The sequence below is a fragment of the Protopterus annectens genome, chromosome 7.part0 (genome assembly GCF_019279795.1).
Source record: "Protopterus annectens isolate FY-2018-M chromosome 7.part0, PAN1.0, whole genome shotgun sequence".
NCBI classification, from domain to species: Eukaryota; Metazoa; Chordata; order Ceratodontiformes; family Protopteridae; genus Protopterus; species Protopterus annectens.
In genome coordinates, this window is record NC_056739.1 from 172,627,370 (window position 1) to 172,652,168 (window position 24,799).

The following is a 24,799-nucleotide window of genomic DNA, read 5'->3' on the forward strand; positions in this document are numbered from 1 at the left end:
ATTATTGTAAGACTGATCCATAACTTGCATTGTACGGTAATAACTTAAACCATGACTCAGTGACTTAACCACATTAGAGATCAGACATCCACAAATAACTAATTCTGTGGAGTGCCTTCCTGTCTTCATGTGACTATGCAGTGGACTAAGGTAAAACTCACAATCTGAAGTAGGGAGTTCATTTGTCAGCAACATGTGGGTCTTGGATCCGATATCGGATCCGAGCCGGCAACTTGTTTCAAGCTAATGGATCTGAGCTCCTAGCTCCTCCCCCACCCATAATCCCCTGCTAACCCTCCATGACCTCAGATCTAGTTTGCCGAGCTTGTGGATAGCTGGATTCCTGTGAGCTCGTCTAGTACTGGGCAGTTAAGTTTCTATTTTCTGTCAACTTTCTAAACTTTCACTAAAATTTTTAAGTGTGTAAGTGTTAGGTTCCCTTTAGATTAAAAATAATTTTTTTAAGTAGTTTTCCCTCCCATCGCTGGTCGTTAGAGTATGTGTGTTGGTGTTGTGTTTTTTGGGGCCTGTGTGTGTCTGTTACTTACTTTTCTTTAAGTATGGCTGAGGCCCCAAAAGCCATTTTTTCTAAATGTACCGAGTGTGGCCACAAGCTCTCCCCGGCTGATGGCCACACTCGGTGCGTTCAGTGCCTTGGGGTTGAACACCTCTCCTCAGGCTGTACCATTTGTGCAGCGTTCAACCCCAGGGCACTGAAAGAGCAGAGGTCGAAGCTGGTCTTGGCAGGACTTTCACCCCCAGACTCGTCTCCGGCCTCCACTGCTCCCGTGGCTCCACCACAGCCTGTGGTTGCTGCCATTCCTGCCCCCTTTCCTCCGTCCGGGACTCAAACTCCCGCTAAAGTGTCAGAGGACAGGGAGGCCAGGAGGAGAAATGGAGGGAGAAGCACCACAAGCGGCGGGCCGAGACCTCCGTTTCGGCCTTGCCAGCTAAGCGGGCTTCTCCCTCCACTGCTTCTAGGTCTCCTCCTCCTCGGCTCCGATCCCCTTGTTTCTCCCCAGGGCCCGAGGAGGAGGCCCGATCTCCATCGAGGTCATCGAGGCGGCATTTCAGGCCTGCCTCGGTGACCTCTTCGAGAGCTACGTTTAGTATGTCCGATGCAAACTTGGACCGGATGATGCAAAGGTTCATCCAGGCCCAGCTGCAGATGGGAGTGCTCTTGCCTCCCCCCCCTTCAGGGGGGAGCTCGACACCCTTTTTCCATCCTATTGCTCCTTCTCCGACCCGCTATCCAGGTTCGGAGCGTTCGGAGCCGAGCAGCGTTGGAGCCGGGGGTGGGTCGGCGCTGACAGTACTTGGTACTTTGGATCCGACCCTGCCCTCGAGCCTGTTGGATCTGACCTCTCGGAGCCGTGGCCCGAGCTTCGGATCCGAGGGATTCAGTGTGCCTTCGGCTCCGTCCAGGTCAGAGCGCACTGGTCCTTCGGATCCGATAGTCTTGGCGCCGGTTCCGATCCCTTCATCGGATCCGAGTGGGAGCCGACTTTCGGATCCAAGAGAGAGTGGTTCTCCCTCGGCCTTCGATGTTGTGGAGAGGGCTCTGTTGAGAGCATCCGGACCCCGGTCCTTGTCTCGGCTCCTCCCTGCACTCCCACTCTGCTGGGCCAGGCTTCCATCACCCGGCCAAAGGGACAGCCTGCTTCAATGTCCCAGATGGTTCCATTGGAACAAGATGTTGCTGGCGAGGCCTCCTCGGACAGCCCCCCCGAGGAAGTGCCCTGCAAGCATAAGTGCAAGAGGAGGCACATGGACTCCCCTGAGTCCTTAACTGAGGACACGGACTTGGAGGAAGGGGAAGGCTCCCCAAGATCACCCCCTGAGGATGTCTCCTTTGGAGACATCATAGAGATGCTGAGGATCAGAGGTGGGTGGTCTGTCCCCAAGTCTTCCTCCGATGAGTCCGTGTTTCTGGAGGCATTCGAAGCAGGCCCGTCTACCTCTTGGGTGTCCCCTCCGGCCGACCCCCTGGTGGACCTCATTACCACCAGGGCGTGGAAGGATCCGGACACCGTGGAGCCAATACCAAAACACCCGGACAAAATACTTAGCCCCCCTCAGACCGATCACACTGGAGTAAGGGCCCCCCCATAGATGCCATGTTGACGGCGCTAACCACGAAGAGGGAATTGGCTCAGGAGAGCCCCTCAGTCCATCCACCGAGCAAGGAGTCCCGCTCGATGGACCGCTTAGGGAAGCGAGTTTTTAGTTCAGTGACCTTCTCGGTAAGGTCTCTGAACTATATGACACATGTCATCAGGATGCAGCGGGATCTTATCAAAGAATACGCTGCCTCCCCTCCTGAGTCCATGTTGGCGGATGACAAGCAATTGTACTCCACCCGAATGGCCACTCTGAGATCAATTTCAAATACCTCTATGCGGCTATTGTCCCACGCCACAGAGGGAGCTGCTAGGGCTAGCGGAGCAGGCCTAGTCATGAGACGTCAGGCCTGGCTCCATCATTGTGACTTTGCGGAGCCTTTTAAAGCGTCTTTTGCGAACGCCCCTTTCGATGGTTCTGCCCTTTTTGGCAAAACGGTTCGCGAGACACTTGTCCAGAGCGAGAAAGATGGGAAGACGTTGTCTGCCGTCGGAGTCCGCTTCTCTGCTCCCCAGCGGTCCTTTTCAAAGAATCAAAAGGGTCAGAAGAAGATGTGGTTCCGGAAATCGCAACATTCCCAACCCGCTCTGGACAACCAGTCCTTCCATGGCAGAGGAGGACGCCGCCCCTGGGGCAGAGGGGCTCCGAGAAACTTTGGGTCCAGAGAACCTTTCTCTGAGCGGCCCACGCAGCAGCCCTGAAGGGTTGCCCGGCTGCTCCACTCTGGAGGCAGTCGGGGGGGTGCTTCTCGGAACACCTAGCGGCATGGGAGTCCATCACGACAGACCACTGGGTGCTTCGCATTATATCCAGAGGGTACAAAATACCATTACTCCATGTCCCCAAATTCAAAAACCTCCCCGATGTACCACCCGATCAGAGGGAGGCCGCAGCCGCAGAAATTCAGCAGCTGCTAAGAAAAAGAGCCATCCAGCCCGTCCGCCAAGACCAGCTTGGATTAGGGTTCTACTCCAGGTTCTTTTTGGTGCCAAAAAAGACGGGGGACTTGAGACTGATTCTAGACCTTTCCCGCTTGAACCTGTCAGTAACCAAGGAAAAATTCCGAATGGTCACTCTTCAATCTATTCTCCCCCTTCTAAGGGAGAACAATTGGATGTGCTCTATAGACCTCAAGGATGCGTACTACCACATTCTAATGGACAGATGATCCAGGAGGTTCCTCTGCTTGCGGCTGGGAGCCAGTCACTACCAGTTCAGGGTCCTTCCCTTTGGCCTCACCACAGCCCCCAGGGTGTTCACCAAGGTATTAGCAGTGATTGCGGCCCACCTGAGACTCCAGGGAATACAGGTCTTTCCGTACCTGGACGACTGGCTCCTGACTGCCCCAACAAGGCATCTACTTTGCTCAGCCAGAGACTTCTTTCTCCACCTAGCCCCACAGTTAGGTATCACCATCAATGCTGACAAATCCCTTCTGGCCCAAACACAAGTCATAGAATTCATAGGAGCCAGAATAGACACCAGAGAATTACGAGCCTTTCTAACTTCCGAGAGAATCCGGAATTTGCAACTCCATGTGCGGGCTATCCTCCAATCAGAGACTTCACCAGCGGAATTGGTCCTGAGGGCACTAGGTTCCATGGCGGCAGCGATTACGCTCCTTCCATGCACCCATCTGAACATGCAGGTACTGCAATGGACACTTTTAGTGCAATGGTCTTTTCTATCCCTTCCTCTTCACCACCCCATTGCTATCAGCAAGGCTTGCAGGAGGGCTCTATTATGGTGGCTCCAAGCCTCGGACCTCCATACGGGCCGTCCCTTCTGCACCTCTCCCCCTCTCACCACGGTGACCATGGATGCCTCCCGCCTCAGGTGGGGGGGGGCATTATTCAGGCAGGACGGTCCAAGGTACGTGGAATGACACAGAGACCTCCCTGCATATCAATGTTCTGGAGATGAGAGCTGTGCTGTTCGCATTGCAAGCACTTCAGGATCTCCTCCCCATAGGAATGATTGCAATTCAGTCGGACAACATGTCAGTTGTCTGATACATCAACAAACAGGGGGGAACCAGATCTTACCCTCTATGCCGCAAAGCCATGAGAGTGTGGGAATGGGCGATCTCCACCAACCGCTTTCTGATTGCAACGCACATTCTGGGACGGACCAACATCCTAGCGGACAAACTCAGTCGCACCCTTCTTACCCCGTACGAGTGGTCTCTCAATCCACTAGTAGCGAAGCAGATATTCGCAATATGGGGGCAACCCTGCTGCGATCTTTTTGCATCTCCATCAAACACCAAATGCGGCAATTTCTTCGCTCTAATCCCCCCTCCAGGGGAAACTCCAAGAGACGCTCTGGTGCATGCTTGGCCACCCGGTCTACTTCATGCCTATCCTCCTCTACCCCTGATGCAACTCTTACAGAAAGCCTCACGGTTGGGGAGCAGGATGATCCTCATTGCCCCATTCTGGCCTCAGCAAATTTGGTTCCCTTACCTGTGGTCTCACCTTGTGAATCCTCCTTGGATTCTAGATCCCAGTCCAGATCTCATCTCCCATCCGTCGAACTTTCCGACCCCAAACCTGGACAATCTGAAACCTGACAGCTTGGTTGCTCCAGTTCCACTCCTAGTTAGGACTCCCGGTATCTCTTCACCAGTCAAAGCCATCCTTGTGGCAGCGCATAAGTCCTCCACCAGGAAAGTGTACCGCAGTAAATGGAAACGTTTCTCCATCTGGGCGGAGCATCATGATCTAGATCCCTTTACGGCTCCTCTTCCGTCCATATTAGACTTCCTAACCGAACTCTTTCAGGAAGGCGCTAGTTGTTCAACTGTCAAAGTGCAATTGGCAGCTATATCACATTACCATGTGGGACATGATACAGGGCCTTTGATGTTGGCCAAGTTGTGTAAAACCTTTCTCAAGGGCACCTTCTTACTTAGACCCCCTATAAAAGAAGCCGTACCACCATGGGATCTTTCACTAGTTCTTCAAGCCTTGACTGCTCCACCTTTTGAACCCGCTGCTTCAGTAGATCTCAAATTCTTGTCTTGGAAAACAGTATTCCTTGTAGCCATCACTTCAGCAAAAAGAGTTTCGGAGCTTCAAGCTCTTTCTGTGAAGCCTCCTTATTTGATCTTTCACCCAGACAGAGTGTACCTCAGGATCAATCCCTCTTTTCTTCCCAAGATAGCATCAGAAACCAACATAAATCAATCCATAAATTTACCGGTTTTCTTCTCTAAATATCAGAATAAGGGAGAGTACAAGCTGCACTCATTAGATGTTCATAGGCAGCTTCGCTTTTATACTCATAGAACAGCTGGTCATAGACAATCCGACCAGCTGTTCGTTTCCTTTGCCAAATTTAATTTGGGGAAAGCAATTTCAGAAGTATCTCTATCACGCTGGATTTCTCAATGTATCCTATTGGCGTATCAAGCCTCTGGGAGACCCGCACCCGAAGGAGTTCATGCACATTCCACTCGTTCCATCTCTACTTCTGTGGCCTTCAAGTCTAGAGTTCCATTGGATGATATTTGTTCGGCAGCCACTTGGGCTTCATCTCATACCTTTATTAACCACTACAAACTGGACGTGATTTCTAGAGGGAGAGCATCCTTTGGCTCTGTGGTGCTTCGCAATATCCTTCCATGATGGCCACCCAAGGTGCAGGTAGCTGGGGACTCTGTCCCACAGGTTGCTGACAAATGAACTCCCTACTTCAGATTAAGAAGTTATGTACTCACCATAACGTTCCATCTGAGTAGATAGCTTCATTTGTCTGCAACCATCCCCCCCCTCCTTCCCCCTGGCCTTGTTTGGATCTATTTTTTAGTTGGATACCCATTTTTTGGGTATATATTGAGGGGCAAACTCAATCTGAGGTCATGGAGGGTTAGCAGGGGATTATGGGTGAGGGGAGGAGCTAGGAGCTCGGATCCATTAGCTTGAAACAAGTTGCCGGCTCAGATCCGATATCGGATCCAAGACCCACAGGTTGCAGACAAATGAAGCTACCTACTCAGATGGAACGTTATGGTGAGTACATAACTTCTTATTCTAAAAACTGTGTTTATTGCTTAATTGTTCAGCTGTGAGTTATGACAGGATTCACAAACATCAAAACACTGCTCTCCAATGGTGTATTTATAGAAAGTACTTTGCAAACATATCACTGACAGCATACATTAAAAGCAATACTGCTTTTATTACAATTAAATATATGGACAGCACATATCGCAATGAGTTTCACTTTAATTGCTTTTTGAGAGAGAGAGACAGAGATTGCAATGTTTTGTTTTTATAATAACCATATATCCTGACAAGTTTTCTACACATGCTAGACTCAAAAGTGGATGAGGTTATATTTGTTGATTTCCATTTACTGATAGGCACCAGTCAATCACTTTTTACATAGCAAGCTACAGTAAGTGTGTTTTTTATTTGTGCAACAACAGTCATTTCAAGTATTTGAGCTTTTCTGTCTCCTCTGCAATGTTAAGGAGGTATAGAAACAAAACACCTCATATGGGCAGGTGCAGGTGTTGGCTTGCCTCTCTAACAAAAGTTTTTTTTTTTGTTTACATTTTGCTGACCTGATGCTTCAAAGGTGTTCAGAAAAGACAAAGCTTCAGTGAACTGGGTCTTTACGAAATGTAGAGGAAACAAACAGACACCATAATCCAAATTTCAGTTTGACTGGGTAGCATATTCTTAGCTAATTATCATAGAACAAATAGTTTTCTTTTGTCTTCAATGCATTGGCTGTCTTTTCTATACAACTCTGCCAACTGCAAATATACATCAGATGTTTTTATTAACACAAGAATCTAGATATACTTTGAAATAAAATTTAATAAATTAAATTGTAATTACCTATTTAAAAATGTGATGCCTCCATTACTGCATAATCCAGGATTGCCCTTTCTAATATTTTTAAATGTGGTTTTAATTCAAACATTTAAATCAGTTCATGATAACTTGACTCTTCAACCTAAATATCAGTTCTTTTTTTCTATCCATATCAAATGCTGTCTGGATCTCCTCCTCCTCTCTGGAAGACAATTTCAGTAAAACAGAATCCACAGCTGGATTTACCCACTGAAAGTTGTTCATGAATTGCTTTTGTCTGTATTTGAATTCTAATGTGATAAAGATGCTTATTAATTCTGTTTATAAAACTTTGGTTTACCTTCTCTAAATAAAAAACTCCCATAGGTGCAAAGTGCAATATAAATGATATATTCAGACTGACAATTCATAAAGTGACAGATGGTAAATTCTTTCACTACTGATTCAGCCTGAAAAGTTTTAGTTTCTCTAACCTGTTTGCAACTCAGTGTCCAGAAAGTTCTGTCAGTACTGTCAAAAATCTAATGGTCACTAAATGCTGACCCATTGTGTGCCCGTTTTAAAAAGAATTTTGATAATATTTCTCCCTACTCTTCTGAGTTTAGAGTGGAGATGTACAATAGTATATTGTTTATAATATACTGTTTGATCACAACCAATCGCATTTTTATGCTAGTAGAAGTTGGGCCTTACTATTACATTAGCAGTATTATTTCTAAATCGCTTAAGTTTTTAGTTCAACTGATAATGTTGATCCATATTTTGTATTTCTTCAATGTGAGCATCTTTTAGCTGAAAATTATAGCCTCTCTAGAAAATTGTTTATGCCATTCATTCATTTATATATTCTCTTCATCTGAGCATATTTTCTTAGCTTTCCTAAACATAAATTTAGAAATATTTATACACGTCTTGCATGGCAACTGCTATTCTATCACCCTTCAAGAGAGTATGCCAATCAGTTTTTTTATCCTGTGTAAACTACAAGTGCCCCATCTTCTTTTATATTAATAATGACATCTGGTCTCAAGAAAAATAAAAAAAAATCTTGGTTACAATCATCATGTATGTCGAGAAATATTCCAGATCACTTCCAATCAATATAACAGTTTTGTCTCCAAAATAACATTTGCAATAGTCTAAATTTGTCCAAAAACTAGTATATATTCTCTCATAAATACATCTGGTTCCCCACCACTGCAAAAGTTGGGGTTACTTTAGGCACTCACTGTAGGCTTACATCCTTTTTGATGTAAAAACAAAACATATTCTTTGTCAAACTATTCATTGTCAAAATATGTTCTGTTTTAGTAAGGGATGTTTTTCCACTTCTCCTTAAATTTGAGCCATATGCAACCAAAACCCATTAGTACCCAAGCCAGTCTGATAATTTACAGAGGTATTTTCTGACAGGCATGTTTACAAGGATTGCCCAGGATATACCACGGTCCTACAAGGTATTGGGGTGAGAAGTCGTGGAATTTTGTTGGCGCACCCATTCAAGGAAGGAGCAGGGGGATTTCAGTCAGTGATACAGCACTCCTGCAGTGATGGGAGCATGACATAACTGTAAAGCATATTGCCATTAAATTGTGCATTAGACAGGAGGGCTGGTGCTAATTTCACTACATGCAGTGATGTGAGTTACATCAGCAACTCTGCCCATTTAGGACATTACAAAAATAATCCCTGGCACACAGGACAGGATATGATGATTCAGGAAGCTCTTCTCTGTGTTTGCATGTCTGCTTCTCAATCTGCCTACAGCAGTGACCCCTTTTGGAGGTAATAGATGTAACACTAAGGAGTAATTGCCCCTTTTGGAGGTAATAGATGGAACACTAAGGAGTAATTGCCCCTTTTGGAGGTAATAGATGGAACACTAAGGAGTAATTGCCCCTTTTGGAGGTAATAGATGGAACACTAAGGAGTAATTGCCCATTTTGGAGGTAATAGATGGAACACTAAGGAGTAATTGGACAGCATCAACAGCTGGATCTACTGAGAATGTACAGCAGGGGGAAAAACATGTAAAAGAAGTTATGACTGCAGGATCTGGAGCCCTGTTAGTGATGTATTATTAACATCCACAACTGACTTTGCAATGCAGAACTCAGTTTTGTAAAGAAGAAGAACATTTTTACAATAGAATTGGCAGACTTCAGGTCACATCCATTCTCAACAAGGATATTATAGATCATTCTTTAAATCTGAAGTATGACCTTACAGGATACAATATCAATGGGTGATATGCAGCTAAAACAGTCTCTGCATCTGAGAGAGAAAGGGCTTTATAGTGTCTAGTGGAGAAACAGAAGTGTTTCACAAAGTGTACTAACAAGAATAATGTGAAAAAAATCTAAAACGTACTTTCTGTCTAATAAACTCAAACAGTAGATGTCAAACCTGTTGACTGAGAGCGACCAACGTCAAGGCAAACAAGTGTGAGGTAGCGTAAGCAAGAACCCAATAAAAGGAAGCAGCAATGGATGTATTACAAGAACACAGGGAGTGTGAGGCAAACCACATCAGCACAAAGGGGAAGCGAAAATGTTGGTGACCAGAACAGGGTGAGGAAATATATAGAACACGATGTATCTTTGCAGATGTTGCATCACAACTCTTCACCTACAAAACCTTCTCTAGCTGCATATTGGTGACTTCTCCCTCCTGCTCTCTGATCAGTCATGGCTGTAGTTTCCACTCTTAAATATATTGATAGTTGATATGAATTCTGGGATATGTGGTTTAAGGAACTGCTAACTTGTTGAACACTAGAATTTATATGATACAGGGCCAGATTCAATAATGCTTACACTAAGTGTACACAATATGTATTCAGGAACATCTCTACCACATATTTTGTGTTTTCTAGTATGTCAGAAATATTATACTAAGTGTACATGTAGTCTTCACTTTGTTGTAACCTTTATGAATCTCTGTCAATACATAAAGCTGCAAGAAAATCAGTGGGAAAACTAAAATTAGGATGAAGAAGGTGTGAGTTATGCCTGGGGTGTCTGTCCATTCAGAATGGTGTACACTTAGTGTAGGAGTCATTGAATCCTGGAGACAAGTCTAAATTTCAGTAGAAAAAAAATGTCTTCATAGACAGCCCTACCACAGTGCTTTTGCTGTCTATTTATTCAGGAAGGTTACTTGAGTTGCACATATCATGTACACATCATGATAACCTTCATGAATCCCCCATTGTCATTACAAACAGTATAGAAGAGTAAACCCATTCAGTAAGGAATAGAAATATGTTAAAATACAGCATGCATATTTTGATGGTAGCCAGTTAATAAACTCTACATGGTAACAACATGCTACCAAGACGTCACATGATGAACACATGATCAGATCAACATACCTCATATTAGTGTTCATGACTTTATCAAACTGCTCCAGTGTGGTATTTTCAATCGTTCCAGGTCCAGGTATTCCAGCATTGTTGATCAAAACGTCTAGTTGCCCAAACTTGGTAACAGTGTTCTTTACTATATCCATAGCAACTGCTTCATCTGTTACGTCACCAGGCACTAGGAAGGCCTGAAGATTCACAGCATAGGATTCAAAAGAAAAATACTAATTAAAGAAAAAAGCAGGTGTTTATTTTCCAAAGTATTACTTTTTCTTATTTTATTTTCATAAACTGCTTAATTTTGTAGAAGATAAATAAGTACATTGTGTTTGCTGTTTCAGTCAACTTTTTTTCTTGTTCCATTTTAGAGAATAGCTTAATTTTGCTGAACAAATGGTACAACATAATAAAAATTTTGAGATACAGATGTCTGAGACCTGTGATGCCATATTCCCTGAGCATGTCAGTTTTTGAAAATATGTTTTGTGGTTCTGCTTAAATGAGATATTGCTTTCTCCTCCTTTTGTAGATTTAGCCATTTACTTCTAAGCTATATTACATTGTTATATACTGTAAAGCATGTTAATTGCATTCAGTCCCACTAACACCTCACAACAAAATTAAATGAAGAGACAGACCAAGGTCGCATGCATTAGACTAGATGCTGCTACTTCCTATTTAATTGTTAAACCAGAAATTTTATATATTTGTTTTGGTTTATTGCATATATTCCTGTAGTGTATCACTTCTTTGAGTTTGCCTCACTGCACTTAGTTCAAGTAGTGGAAAGGTATTTCAAAGGCACCTCAGCCATCCAAAAAAAAAAAAAAAACAATAATATCAGGCCTTTCTAGAGAAAACTGTCATAATCGCCAGTAGGGGAAAAATTAAAATATGGTGTTCTGGGAAGTGCTTGTACAATGTTATTTTTGGTTACTATATTCACGCTCTAATACTTTTTTTTTTTTTTTTTTTCATCTGTGTTGCACACACTCTGCCTCCCCAGTGCTGACCACTTGATCCCACTTTTGTCTGGCTCACTACTGCTTGCTAAGTCCTTACACATCCCATAACCCTGGAAAACCTACTGCTTCTCTTCCATTCTCCTGCTTCTGCTCATCTCCAGTTAGTAGAGCTGGATTACTTGTTACTTGGGATCATTGCCTGAATACGTGCACTCTGACTTACTTTATTGTTTCACTGCATGAACATACTGTGCACACGCTCTGTTTGAGTCTACCTACATGCTTGCTTTGTTATGTTATTTGTAAATGTAGGTTTGTTAACAGTCTATAGGGTAACACAACTGTTTTCTTTTGCTATACCCCATCCCTTACATTCAATAAATATTTAAAATACTGTCATCCTCTTGTGGAAGTTTTGCCTCTTAAAGCACATTCACCCCATGAATACCTTCTTCATTTGAAAAATATGATGTACACAAAATATATTTTTCCAGCATATTTTTCTGTTTAAAAAATCAATATTCTGAAAGTACTTACACTGAACTGGAACTAAGTGTACTTATGTATTAACACAGGAATCTTGCAGAAAAGGCATGAGAGGAGGGAATGATAAAACCTTGAACTCAGGAATTTCATAAGTGTTCCTGTGTAGAAGAGCTGAATTTATATTTCAGTAGCACTGTCACAGATGTCTTCTGATTACTACAGAAATCTCTTAGAATTTCAAGCCCCCTTCAAAAATATCTAATCGTGTTCCCTGTGCACTGCTTCTTTAAGAACTTTTCCTTTCTTTGCCAGAAAAGTTTTTAAAAAATGAACAAAAAGATATGTATTAACCTCAGCTCATATGCCCTAATGTTTTACTATTTATTTAACTTGTGGACATCAGGTTTCTAAGGCAAAATATGATATCTAACATTAGCCCATTTTTAAAATGTGAGATAAGAAGTTAAATAAATATTTAAAATACTTTATTCCATCCTGATTGGTTGCAGGCTAGGACCTTTACATTGGAGATGGAGATGGAGGAAAATCTAGCATTAAATGATGTAGACAGAGAAGAAATATTTAGTGGTTCAGGTATATAGGACTGTGTCAGAGATGAGAGACAAAAGTTGTATGGAACAGAAGAATAAGATGGGGGAATGTTGCATAAATGGGTGGGGAGAATTAATACTGGAAATGAGAAGTGATATGGTGAGCAGTCTGGCATGCCCCCATGTTATCTGTTCTGGCAGGCATGTGCATGTGAGTCTGATGGAGAGAATAGCGAGAAGAAAGAAAACATTGTGTGATAGATTTATCCGGAAAGGCAGGGAAAAAGTAAGATGGCAAAGGATCGATTGAGAGTGGATAGAAAACTGGTGGGACACTAGATTTCTAGTACTATATTACAGCTGCAATTCTGAAATCCTCACTCACTGGATGAGAGGACAGGAGAAGAGTAAATTCAAAAAGATACCATAAGAGGAAGGCAGGGAATAAGTGCGTATGATAAGAGGTGAAAAGGGCCCTAACATAAGGGGACAGGAAGAGGTAGACGTACACATGGGCCCTAACATGAGGGGGACAGGAGGAGGTAGACGTACACATGGGCCCTAACATGAGGGGGACAGGAAGAGGTAGACGTACACATGGGCCCTAACATGAGGGGGACAAGAAGAGGTAGATGTACACATGGGCCCTAACATGAGGGGGACAGGAAGAGGTAGACGTACACATGGGCCCTATCATGAGGGGACAGGAAGAGGTAGACATACACATGGGCCCTAACATAAGGGGACAGGAAGAGGTAGACGTACACATGGGCCCTAACATGAGGGGGACATGAAGAGGTAGACATACACATGTAGGAAAGATGGAGGTAGAATGTTATAGAGTATAAGAGAAGAATGACGGATGAAGTGGAAAAGGCAATGTATAGAAGAGAAAATTTAGTGGATCAAGCAGTAAGTGATTTCTGGGAGGAGAAAAGTGGGAGATGAATGATGTTTGAAGAGATGCACAGAATTACGGAGTTACCCCGTGTGATCAGTTATTGTACAGTAGATTGATTACTGAAGTCAAAAAGGAGGACAATTTGGGGAAAAGAAAAGTAAGAGTAAGAGGGGGAGGCTATACAGGCCCCAAAGGAAGGGTGGGGCAATGAGAAGAGAATGGATAGGGGTCATACATTATATATTCATGACGGGTTGCACGCACACAACCAAATGTTTAATGTCACAGAACTGCATGATGAAAAATAGGATTAATCATAGCATTTTCACAGCTTTGCTTTTCACTTGTTGGGCATTTACTTTAAACATTATTCTGTTAGTGATCCTGACACCAAGGTCTTTATATAGAGACAGCTCAAAACTACCCATGCTTTTACTGATTGATGGATTACATTTACCAAAGAACATAATCCCACTTTTGCCCAGATTAATCAAACAATTCTTTAAGATAACTATTAAATGAGGATTTTTTTTAAGATGGACAGGGCACTCAAATTGCTGGAGATGTGCAGTGAAAAATACTGATCAAATGAATATGTAGTAGGCATGCAAAAAGTAACTGAAGTATGGATTTCAGCAACATGGAAAGAGCGGGAAGTAGTTACATGGACGTTTTGTATATTTTGTATAGTCCATGACAGGATTGTGTGGAAGTGGGAGAAGATAATATAAATTTAAATTGTAGCTGAGAATGTAAGGAAAATGACTGTAAAGTCATAGAAGGGGATAAGATAGGGGTATATGTAACAGAACTAGCATGGAAATGGATGAGGAGAATTGGAATGGGAAACAAAAGAGTCGATAAAAAAAAAACAAAGTAACAGGTTAAGCCAGAGATGGGAGGATTGACGATGAATGGTAAAAGGTGGGAGGGGTTCAGGTGACAATAGTTAAATAGACCTGCATGACGGTAACATGCGATTGGGTACACAAGGAATCTTTAACTGTACTCCTGTAGCTTTGAGAATAAACTGAGGAAGACATCATTAAGTAGGTTAGTGCAACATCTAGTCTAAAAACTGAAAACAGAACTATGAGGATGTGTGTCAAATAATGATGAACACTATTATTAATTTATGTTATAGCTAGTGTGAAATTATCAATAGCACGTAGCTATAGCGAACATAGAGTCTTTTGTGGATATCTTTTTTTTTTCAAATATAATTTTTATTCGTTTTTGCAACATTTATACAAAGAAAAAACAAAAACATAAAAAACAAAATATATTATATACAGAAATACTTTTGTGGATATCTTGTGATCTGCATATATGTTAAATGGAAATGTGTTATTGTTGTTAAGGAAAATTGCAGTCCAGATGTAAACAAGATGTATGATAAATGAGAAACATCAAGAAAAAAGAATAAAGTTAAAAATTTAGAACATTTAAGTGATTCCATGCCATGGTATTTAACGGTAAGAAGCCGAAGATTATAACCTCTGAAAGAGGCCAGTCATATTCCTGATATGAATTTTTGCCTAAACTTGTTGAACACCATATAGACAGCGCTATGAATGATATGTATGTATGTATGGCTTGGCAGGATTCCAGGGATACTGGAAGTGGAGTGGCAACATTTGTGTGAATAGTATGTATGCACATAAAACTGATAAAAATGACATATCTGTTTCTTTAAGCTGTTTAACTAAAATGCTGAAAATTAGAAAAATAACAATTCTGTATCTGGGTATGAAGCTCACAGATGCAGTTATTTAATTTTTGTTTACCTTGGTGCTTTGGACTTCATCACACTGCCTTGCTGTTTCTTTCAGTCTTTCCAAATTTCGTCCATTTATTGCCACCTTAGATCCAAGTCTGGCAAACAGGATACTGGTTGCAGCTCCTATTCCCGAACTGGCACCAGTAATTAGTGCCACCTTCCCACATAAGGAAAACACCTTCAGAAAACAAGAGAGAATGAGAGAAAGAGAGAGAGAGAAACAGGTGGAATATAAGTGATCTGAAGTTTTAATTCTGCTCATTTCTCCTCCTTCTCCTCTGCCCAGTCCAGTTTCTTCCCTTCATTAGTATCTCTGATGTCACTGTTATCGGTCTGTGGACTTTTGGTTCTGTGTTGTCTAATGTTGGGACAATACTTAGTCATACATATAATAACGGGTAGTTGAATTACCCAAAATAGGGAGGAGGAGATACAGGAGGTGTCCAGACTGAGATGTACTCAATCCTCAGTGAGGCTCAGCTGGGTGGCATGGTACCTTCAGGGCTAGTGAGTGTAAGAATATCAGTGGCCACAGCATGAAACTCTGGGGGGAAAGTGAAGCTTAAAGAGGAAACAAACAGGGTCATGCTTAGGGCCAAAACAAGAAAAGCAAGGAACAGAAGTTTAAAGGAGAGCAAGAGAATGCTTCTTCACTGATAACATTGTGTGGAGTTTTTCCCTTGAGATATGGGGATTTTCAGTTTCAACCACAAGACAAGCAATTAAGGCAGGTGGTAAGATAAGGCTACAAGGACATTATATCCAGTCATGTTAAAAGGGTGGTGCGTGGACACTTGGCATACTTGTTAGCTTGGCCATTTCCCTCCCCCCACAATACCACCTCATTATCTTCTGTATTCTTGTTTCTCTTGGGGTGCTGCTTATACACTGACATAGAGGACTTATAAGGAAAAGTTCTCTTCTGCAGCTGCAATTCATTACAGACATGTTTTGAGGTTTGTCAGGGCAAACCCTTTGGAAGTGGCAATTGGACAGTGAAATAGCCTCCCCCACCCCTTGCCTCTACAGCTGTTCAGAATACCTCCTATGATATTACCGCTGTTCCACTATCTGCCCTGATGTACGCTACTGCCTCCACCCTTACTCCAACCATCCAGGTTAAGATAAACAAATTCCATATCCAACAGTTATACACATACAGCAAGAAGTCTTTTAAAACTAAAATGAAAATACTCTTCACATACCTCACCTGAAAGAAAAGAGCAAAGTATTACCTGTATTTCACTCATATGAGCTACTTCACAGACCTAAAAGTACATTATGTGCAGTTTTATAACAATGAGCAATCTTATATTTATACGCAAAATGAACAGAAATGATTTATCTGCATGTGGATGTACCTTTATGACTCACAGCTGCTTATCCTATGTTATAAAGCTCTGACTATATTAAACTATTCAAATTGTTTTTACAGACTCATTCAGTCTATCAGTGTATTTAGTAGGATCCTATGAATGCCATATATGACCCAGTAAAATTTATGTAGATGCTACATATGATTGTTAACAATTCCTATGTCTCTACATATAGTCCTGTAAGTGCTATCTATACATAGCATAGAATATTTCTAGTAATGCTACATTAGGCTTAGCAAAATTCATGGACTTACTTATAATCAGGTATAATTCCTAGGAGTGTTACATTTAGGTTGGCAAGACTATTATGGAAGCTTCACAGTGGCCCAACAGGCCTCCTGTGACTGTTATATATGGCCTAACAAAACTACTGTAGATGTTGCCTGACAGGATTCACATTTATTTGTTTGTGTACATGTGTCTTTGTTTTTATTTGCTAATTGCCACAAAGCTCAGATCCACATGGACCTTTTTCCAATTCAGCCTAGGCCTGCAGTTTGGTTATGTTACTTACTCACTCATGAGACTAAAGGAATCAAACCCTGGGAGTAGCTCATAGCCTTATTTCTCTTTACAACCTTCGAGACTCTCATTTCCAAATTTAACCTGACAGGTTTCCTATAGACATTTATTAGTGGCAGTAATCACTCTGTTCAAGAATTATTTCTTTTGTTATTCACAGTTTGAGCATAACAGTAATCAAAAGTCCAATTCTGATCCCTACAAATTTATCCACTTAACTGAAAATACTTCCCCTTGAGAGAGCTGTCCATGTGTCAAGATTTTTTTTATTTCCTTCATTAGGTCTATCTGCTCATTTTGTAAAGCAAGATATTTCTCGAATGAGAGCGTTCATTGATGGAGGTCATGCTACTACTCAGGCCACTTGAAGGTCAGTATCTCCAAATTCATGAAGTTTTCATACATTTTCTTAAGGTATATTTTCAGTGCGTCTTCATAACATATCGTTTGTCTACCAGGATTTCTAGTGCAGAATCTGTTTTGAGAATTAAGAATACAACATCTGAACACAGTGTTCTGTACAACACAAGTTATGTCTAGGAATTTTCAAGCCATTGCTGGTGACACTGATAGCAGTCCTTATGATGAGGAAGGCATAGCATGTGATAAGTCTGTCGGCTCTTTATGTAACATCATTTGAGTTATCCAGCTGTCTCTTCCATAACAAAATGTAGAGATGATAACAGAACTATGTAGTCAGAGGATGATCTGAAGGTTTCTCCCAAAGGAGGAACTAGTACATTGTATTGTATGATGATTCTCACTGTTGCAGTTTACTGTCAGGGAGTGTAAGTTACAAAACTAGGGGACATGCTAGATAATCTCAAGGTTCTGGCCCTCCTGGCTAATTTCTGTTGTGTAACATAAGACTTTGAGCAGGCTAATGAAGCACCCCAGTTTTCTTAATGCTGAAGGATAGTCTCAAACATCCATCATCTTCTACTGGGATAGCAAGTGAATTTGGAAGTGACTCATGGTACATTCAAGAATGGCAGTCATTTTTTGTGTTATAAGTTTGTTCTTTAAATACATATATCCAAAAATAACCAAAACAGCTAAAAGAGGCTGCCAAGGAGATGCTGTGCCAAGGTTTTGTGAATGCTTTCATTCTATTTATTTAAAGAACTTCTTCAGAAAAAACACTTCTTATCATCTTAATTTAAAAGGATCCACCATGAACCATGTATTGGTTTAACCAATCAGCTTCTTGTATGCAAATTAATGGTCACAGTCCTAAAGCTACAGCAGTAGAATTAATGTGTTAAAATGTAATCCATTAAATATAAACAAAAACAACAATGTTACTCTATTATCTCTAAAATCAAGACAAAATATTAAAAAAACTAAATAGATATATATAGATATATATATATATATATATATATATATATATATATATATATATATATATATTTATAAAATATTTATACACAAAACAATGTATATACTCATGAAGTCCAGGTGTCTTGTTAGCAGCAAGCCTAATCTACCATTTCGCCTCTCTGCACTCAAGCATGACATTATAATTCCCACAAAAGCCTTCAGTATCAACATTGTCCTATATAAAAAAGGTAAATTTCTTGAAACTGATGCAGATCAAAGACTGTCTGGCCAATGCATTATTTTTATCCTTCTTTTTAATTGCCAAAGCGTATTCATATACTCTCTTAGAATCGTCTAACAGTGTGTCCTATATCAAAACTGTTGCATGTCTCACAGATGGCCAAATAAATGACTCCACATGTGTTGCAGTTGTATCTACCATTGGCTGTAATCATTTAATTTCTACCTTTAATGACCACACTAGAACAATTACTCATGTATCAACAGTATTTAAATGCCTTACAGCTGAAAGTACTGAAAGTCGAAGTACCATTTTGGCCTTGATATCTTGATCTCTCAAGTATCCTTAACGTTCAATGACTTCTTGTAAATAATATGTACTCAGAGGGTGATCTGAAGGTTTCTCCCAAAGGATGTACTACTACATTGGATGTTCATAGATTCCCCCTTGACAAAGTTAAACTGGGTCGGGTCCAATGTCAAACACAGAAGTTACCGGCCTAGTTGAATATAACCAATAAGCTAGCAGGAATTATTTCACATGCACCAGTTTAAATATTACATGCATAAAAATCAAAAATCTGAACAGAAAATCACTGAATGTCAGTACCCCCAACAACTGTAATCAGCCAACTGAGCAATGAATTAGGCCCAGAGAGCTTCATAGGAGTACTGAAGAGTAGATATTCTTAACACACCTTAACCTTCATTAAATATCATTTCAAGTTTAAAAAAAACTTTTAAAATAAAAAAAATAAGTGATTCTTATACTTAAATCAGTCCAGTTGAATAGTTTAATATAACCAGCTTCTTAGCTGGCTTTAGTTTTAGATTATTTTTTTCAACATTAAATTATTTAAACATGTAAAACAATAGAAAAAGAAAGACCACCCACACCTGTAATAGCAAGTAAGCAACAACAGCAACAAATTCAGTTCAAGCCCAGTCCGCCACTGGAATTAGTTACACTTCAGTTAAATATTCCCTTCCTTCATACACATACACAGTTTAAATTAAATTAAATATCGTATTTTTTTAAAAAAAAAGCAGATAAAGGTACTTAAATTTTCTATAGCCACGTCAGTTGAATATAACCAAGTTCTTCTTGGGCAAGCTGAGGTTTTTAAGCAGGAATTATTTTTCCACATGCACCAGTTTGAATATGCAAGGACAGGAAATCAAAGAGTAAAGTACTAGCAAATAACATTCACAACACTAGCTTCAGTTCAGTACTGAAGAGCAGAGAGCAATATAGCGATCATCCTTCAACACTCCCTTCATTTCATACACAGTTTAAGTCAAATTAAATACTGTATTTTTTAAAAAAGTGCAGATAGGTACACTTAAAAATTCTTATATCGTCAGTTGAATATAACCATGATTCTCACTTTGGAGTTTACTGTCAGAGAGTGTAAGTTACAAAACTAAGGTCATGCTAGACAATTTCCATGTTCTGGCTCTCCTGGCTGATTTCTGTTCAGTAACATGTAAGACTTTGAGCAGGCTAATGAAGCACATCAGTTTTCTTAATGCTGAAGGATAGTCTCAAACATCCATCATCTTCTACTGGGATAGCAAGTGAATTTGGAAGTGACTCATGGTATATTCCAGAATGGCAGTCATTTTTTGTCTTACAAGTCTGATCTTTAAATACATATATCCATTAATAGACTCCTCTGTTCACGGTGTTATTCTGTTTGAATCCCAGTGGAAAAACAGCCCTCGGTGAGGGCTAAGACGTCTTACTGCTGACCACTGACACATCCTTATTTCACTTCACTTTGTATGTTGAATATGTCTATCTGTGCACTACTTTCTAGAATGCTGGTATCATCTGGTTGTGAATAAGCTTTAGTACCTGTCCAAGCTGCAGCACTTGCTGTCAAGATGGCCTGACACTCCTAAAGTCAAATTCAGTCATTCAATCTCCATGGGAGACAGACATCGCTTTTGTAGATGCATTAGATGTTAGTTCAGCCTGATTCCTTGATAGTAACATATAATGGCATTGGGAAGTTAATGCACTTTGCCACACTCGGATGTCATTATGATTACTAAGTCCTGACTAAAGGAAACCTGTTTAAGGTGTCAATGATAGAGACTGAGAAAATCTAAATCCCTTGTTCTTTTCTACCCATAACAACTGTGCTGTTTAGGATATGGTAACTGCCCATATACCTCATTCTGTAGTTTCATAAAAGGACCAGATAGTCCTTCCACCATCTAAAAATGTTGCAGCACTTTATCCCTGATGAGAGAAGTAAGATTATTAAAACTTTCCTGCATTTAAGGTGTAGTGCATGAATTCACCCACTTCTCTTACTCCATTTCCTAACCATGGGAACCCCATGGCTCTTTTGCAGCTGAGACCACTCAGTAACCTGGTGCTAACTCTAAATGTTCCTGGTTCCTGCAGGAAGGATGGTGACCTGTCCATGTACTCACATCTATATGACAATAGCAGCTGTATCTAGTTCCCATGTGCACACTGTGCCATAGTCTGATGTAGAAACAGTTTCCTTGCATATCAAGCTGATTACTTACCTAGAAAACATTAAAACCAATCTGGCTGACTGAATGGGGATAATATATACATTTTCACTTGGGATATGTGGAGAAAATCTCCTTAATGGGTGACATTTAATATCGCACCAGTCTTGGGTGACAGTGCTTGGCCATTAATAAGAACCTATGAACCTATCACCTATAAAAAACAAGGCCTATGCTTTCATTGTATCCTGCTGCACTAATATTGTCCGTAACAAAATTAGCACTGCAGGCCAGATGAATTACAAAACAAGCAGATAAGGGTAGAGGCCAATCAATCAGCTAACTCTATTCTCAAGAGTGAGGCAGGGAAGGAGGGAGCCTAGGTAGAGAAAAGGTTCCCCCAAAATGGAAGATAACAGGCCATTTTCCTGATGATGGGATTGCAGAAAAGCATGTATACACTGCAGCTGGGAAATCTGGCAGATCAGTTAAGATGAATGAATGGAACATCAACCTGAGCTATATAGAAGGTGAGGTAATAGAATAATAGGCAGGGAGGATTTCCTGGGTGCAGACAGGAGGACAATATAAAGCAAAGAGTATGGAAATGACAAGGCTTTAAAGAAAATGGAGGAGGGATTATTAAAGACAGTCAACAAATGATTAAACACAGTTGACAAAATTAATAGCAACAAAGAGCAACAGTACAGGTGATAAACACCAGTGCACTATTTAAGTCAAATTGTGCAAAAGCAATGTAAAAACAGAGAAAGGCTATACAACAAGAAAGATGAAAGGGTGGGAATTATTTGCCATAAATTTGTTGGGGTGAGGGGATAATGGTATAGTAAAAGCAGAACTAGAATTGATTGTCTATTACTTAAATATATAACATTAAATGGGGCACTTTGGCCACAAGAAATCAAAACTCAGTCTCTTGTATTGCAAGTGTTCACTCTTACAAGTTCAAAAGCTACACATTCAGCATAATGATACAGCTCAAAACAAGTGTTTTTATCACCCCCCCATCCCATAGACAACACACCAAACGTATATGCCAAGTCCTTGTTAGTACAACACTTGGAAAGAAGAAAAATCCAAAAAACAGTACACAGAGGTCTTGGGCAATATCTTGATTCACTACAACATAAATGAGAGAGCGATTTCTGAAACTTTATGCATCAGACCTCTTAACCAATTGGGGACAAATTTCAACAGAATCAGGGACAAGTCAAGAAAAAATCAGGGACAATCAGGGACACTTTTAAAATATTAGTGCTATTAACTTGAAACGTTGAAAGAATCAGAGCATATGAATTAATACACATTTTCTGAAGTAAAATAAGTTTATAACTCTTAATTATTGTCATTATTCATTAAGTGTAATTCACCACCTTTCTTCCAAAAGTCACTAGTTTTAGGAGGGATTAAGAGGGACGGAGTTAAAATTTGAGTCAAAATCAGGGACGTCCCTGAAAATCAGGGACAGTTGAAAGGTATGTTATGCATCAAGGACACAGGGAGGTCACGTGAAACAGAGATAGATTTAAAACATTTAAAATGTGTCAAATGTCATTGAACTAGGCCAAGTCAAGAGCTCAAGCAATAGATCAAAAGAAGTGTCAAATATCAGCCTTAAAGTTTCTAAGCCAATTATTTCATTTCCTTTTTCAATGAAGCCGATATGTGTATCTTTGTAGCATAATGTTGTTGTCCATTTAAAATGTCCCCAATTTGTACATCATTTAAAGCCTATCTTTATCTACAGAACTGACACAGCACAAATTGCAGTGTGTGTAGCAAACCATAAACAGCATGAACTAGAAAGAAAAACGAAAATTATATTGTCTCCCTTTAGATTTTCTTGTATAAATGGCACTGAAAGTTCAGCTGCTGGAGATTTAGTGTGAAATAATCTTGTTCAACGTGAATTGACGTAATTGTGAAATTCAAGTACACAGCCTTCTGAGAGTACATTCTAGTGCCTTCTATTCTGAAATGTAAACTGAAACTGGACATAGAAGTCATGGCTTCAGTGACATTTTTATGGAGCTGAAAAAAATAAACTCTGACTCTGATGACATACTCGTAGAGAATGTGGGAAAACTTGGGGAAAAACTTTTCTCCCCATAGTACAATTAAGTACATTGTACTTTCCCATTTTAGAGAAACACCTATATTTCAGGACTGATAGAACAGAGCAAACAGAGGTAGTTATGAAGATACCAGAAGAAATACAAACACTTTGCTGAGGAAATTAGCATTAGCCTCAGTTCAACTTGTTCTAAAATAGTGCAAATCATAATGTAAATTAGTGCAAAATATATCCAATACAACTGAAAAAGTGTGCTTCTCAAATGTCCCAAGCATGATATAGTTGTGTTTAAGTATGTTGCAATGTGCATGTGTCCAACTGATGGGAAGTATAATTTTTTTTCAACCTTTGTACATGTTGTTGTGCCAGCTTCAGTGGACGATATAAGGCTTCATGCTGAACACATAGTTCTAAAAACTATGAAATCTAAGAACACCACTGCGAAGGCTCTTGCTTTTAAACTAGTCATTTACAGCATACTGTTAATACCATACATCAACAAGCATTATCAATAAAATAAGCTTTTGGCAGCTGTGAACATACCTTGCAGGCTTGCTGAGCATTTGCTGACATGGTTTCTGAAGCCAGAAGGACAGTGACGGCTGTGTTTGCAGTGTCTTTAAAATCTTATTGGCTCATGACAAAATACATCCGTCTTTGGCAGAGGGACAATGTAACTGGAAATGTATAATGATGCAACTCCGTTATCTATTCTGTATACTGTCAAGTCACTTAACTATGCAAACATTTTACTTCAACAACCAAAGCATGCGTTATGCTGATGAATGAAAACAAACATCTTTCTGCAAACTGCAGCTAGACACATTCAGCTTCCCCCATTTTATTTCCACATTTGGTCAGTCTTCCAATAATTTAAAGTTACCTTTTATTCTGAGCTACATGACTTCATCTGGAAACTTATTCCACTCCACCATACGTCTCAACTGTCCAAATTTTCACAGAATATCCAGATTTTTTCCAATTTTTTTGGGTCTTTTCCTCATAAAATGTGTTTTTTTCTGGCAAATCACTGAGGATTGAATTCATTAACTAATGACACACATTTGAGTTTCGGACTTCATACCCTTCAGAAAATGCATGTTAATACAAATCATGTTATTATAGCAACCTTGTAAGTTTATAAGAGCTATATTTAAAATGTGTACCTATTGTTTAGTGTTTGTACCCCTATTATGTTAGGCTTTGTCCAGATTTCTTGTGCTAAGAGCTATGAATTCCACCCATACTCATAGGTGACACCACACCACGGCATTTTGGGGCATGTGCCTCTGCTGTTAAATACAAACATATCTTTTTTCTTCCTTTTATTAACTGCAGTGATGAATTCAGGCTTATTTAATGTGCAATGCCCCACCCCCCACCCCATTTTCCTGCCCACTGTAGTCCATTAGCAGTGATGGTTCCAATACTGTTCTGTCATTGGCTCACAAACCTTGCCAATGAAAGACTGGCATCCAAAGTCATCAGCAAAAGGGTTCTAACCAATCCTAGTGTTGCAGTGCATTCAGAAGGGAGTAATATAGTACTTTGGGCAGGGATATCTTTCTTAAATTATCAATCAGAAGAGATGCTGTCAGAATTTTAAATGTTGAAGGGGCAGACAGCAGAGAGTGACAGTGCCAGTAACCAGGGGGTCTTGAGAGTCTGTCAGGATGGGAGCTCATTATATGATAGCCAAGCAATTAGCAGCAGCATATCTCTTCAGGAATGGACAAGGTACTTGTGGGGGGGGGGGGGG

General features: G+C 40.5%; 1 protein-coding gene across 1 annotated transcript in view; it reads right to left on the minus strand.

Annotated features, from left to right (window-relative positions):
• LOC122806323 (3-oxoacyl-[acyl-carrier-protein] reductase FabG-like) overlaps positions 1–23,794 on the minus strand; it is a 194,737-nt gene extending 170,943 nt beyond the window's left edge. The window contains exons 1-3 of the mRNA XM_044076641.1: positions 23,584–23,794; positions 15,002–15,172; positions 10,321–10,499 (exon numbers count right to left, since the gene is read on the minus strand). Coding sequence (XP_043932576.1) covers positions 10,321–10,499; positions 15,002–15,172; positions 23,584–23,613 — 380 coding nt within the window. The 5' untranslated portion in view covers positions 23,614–23,794. The remainder of the gene's footprint in view (positions 1–10,320; positions 10,500–15,001; positions 15,173–23,583) is intronic.
• Positions 23,795–24,799: the final 1,005 nt, after the last annotated feature.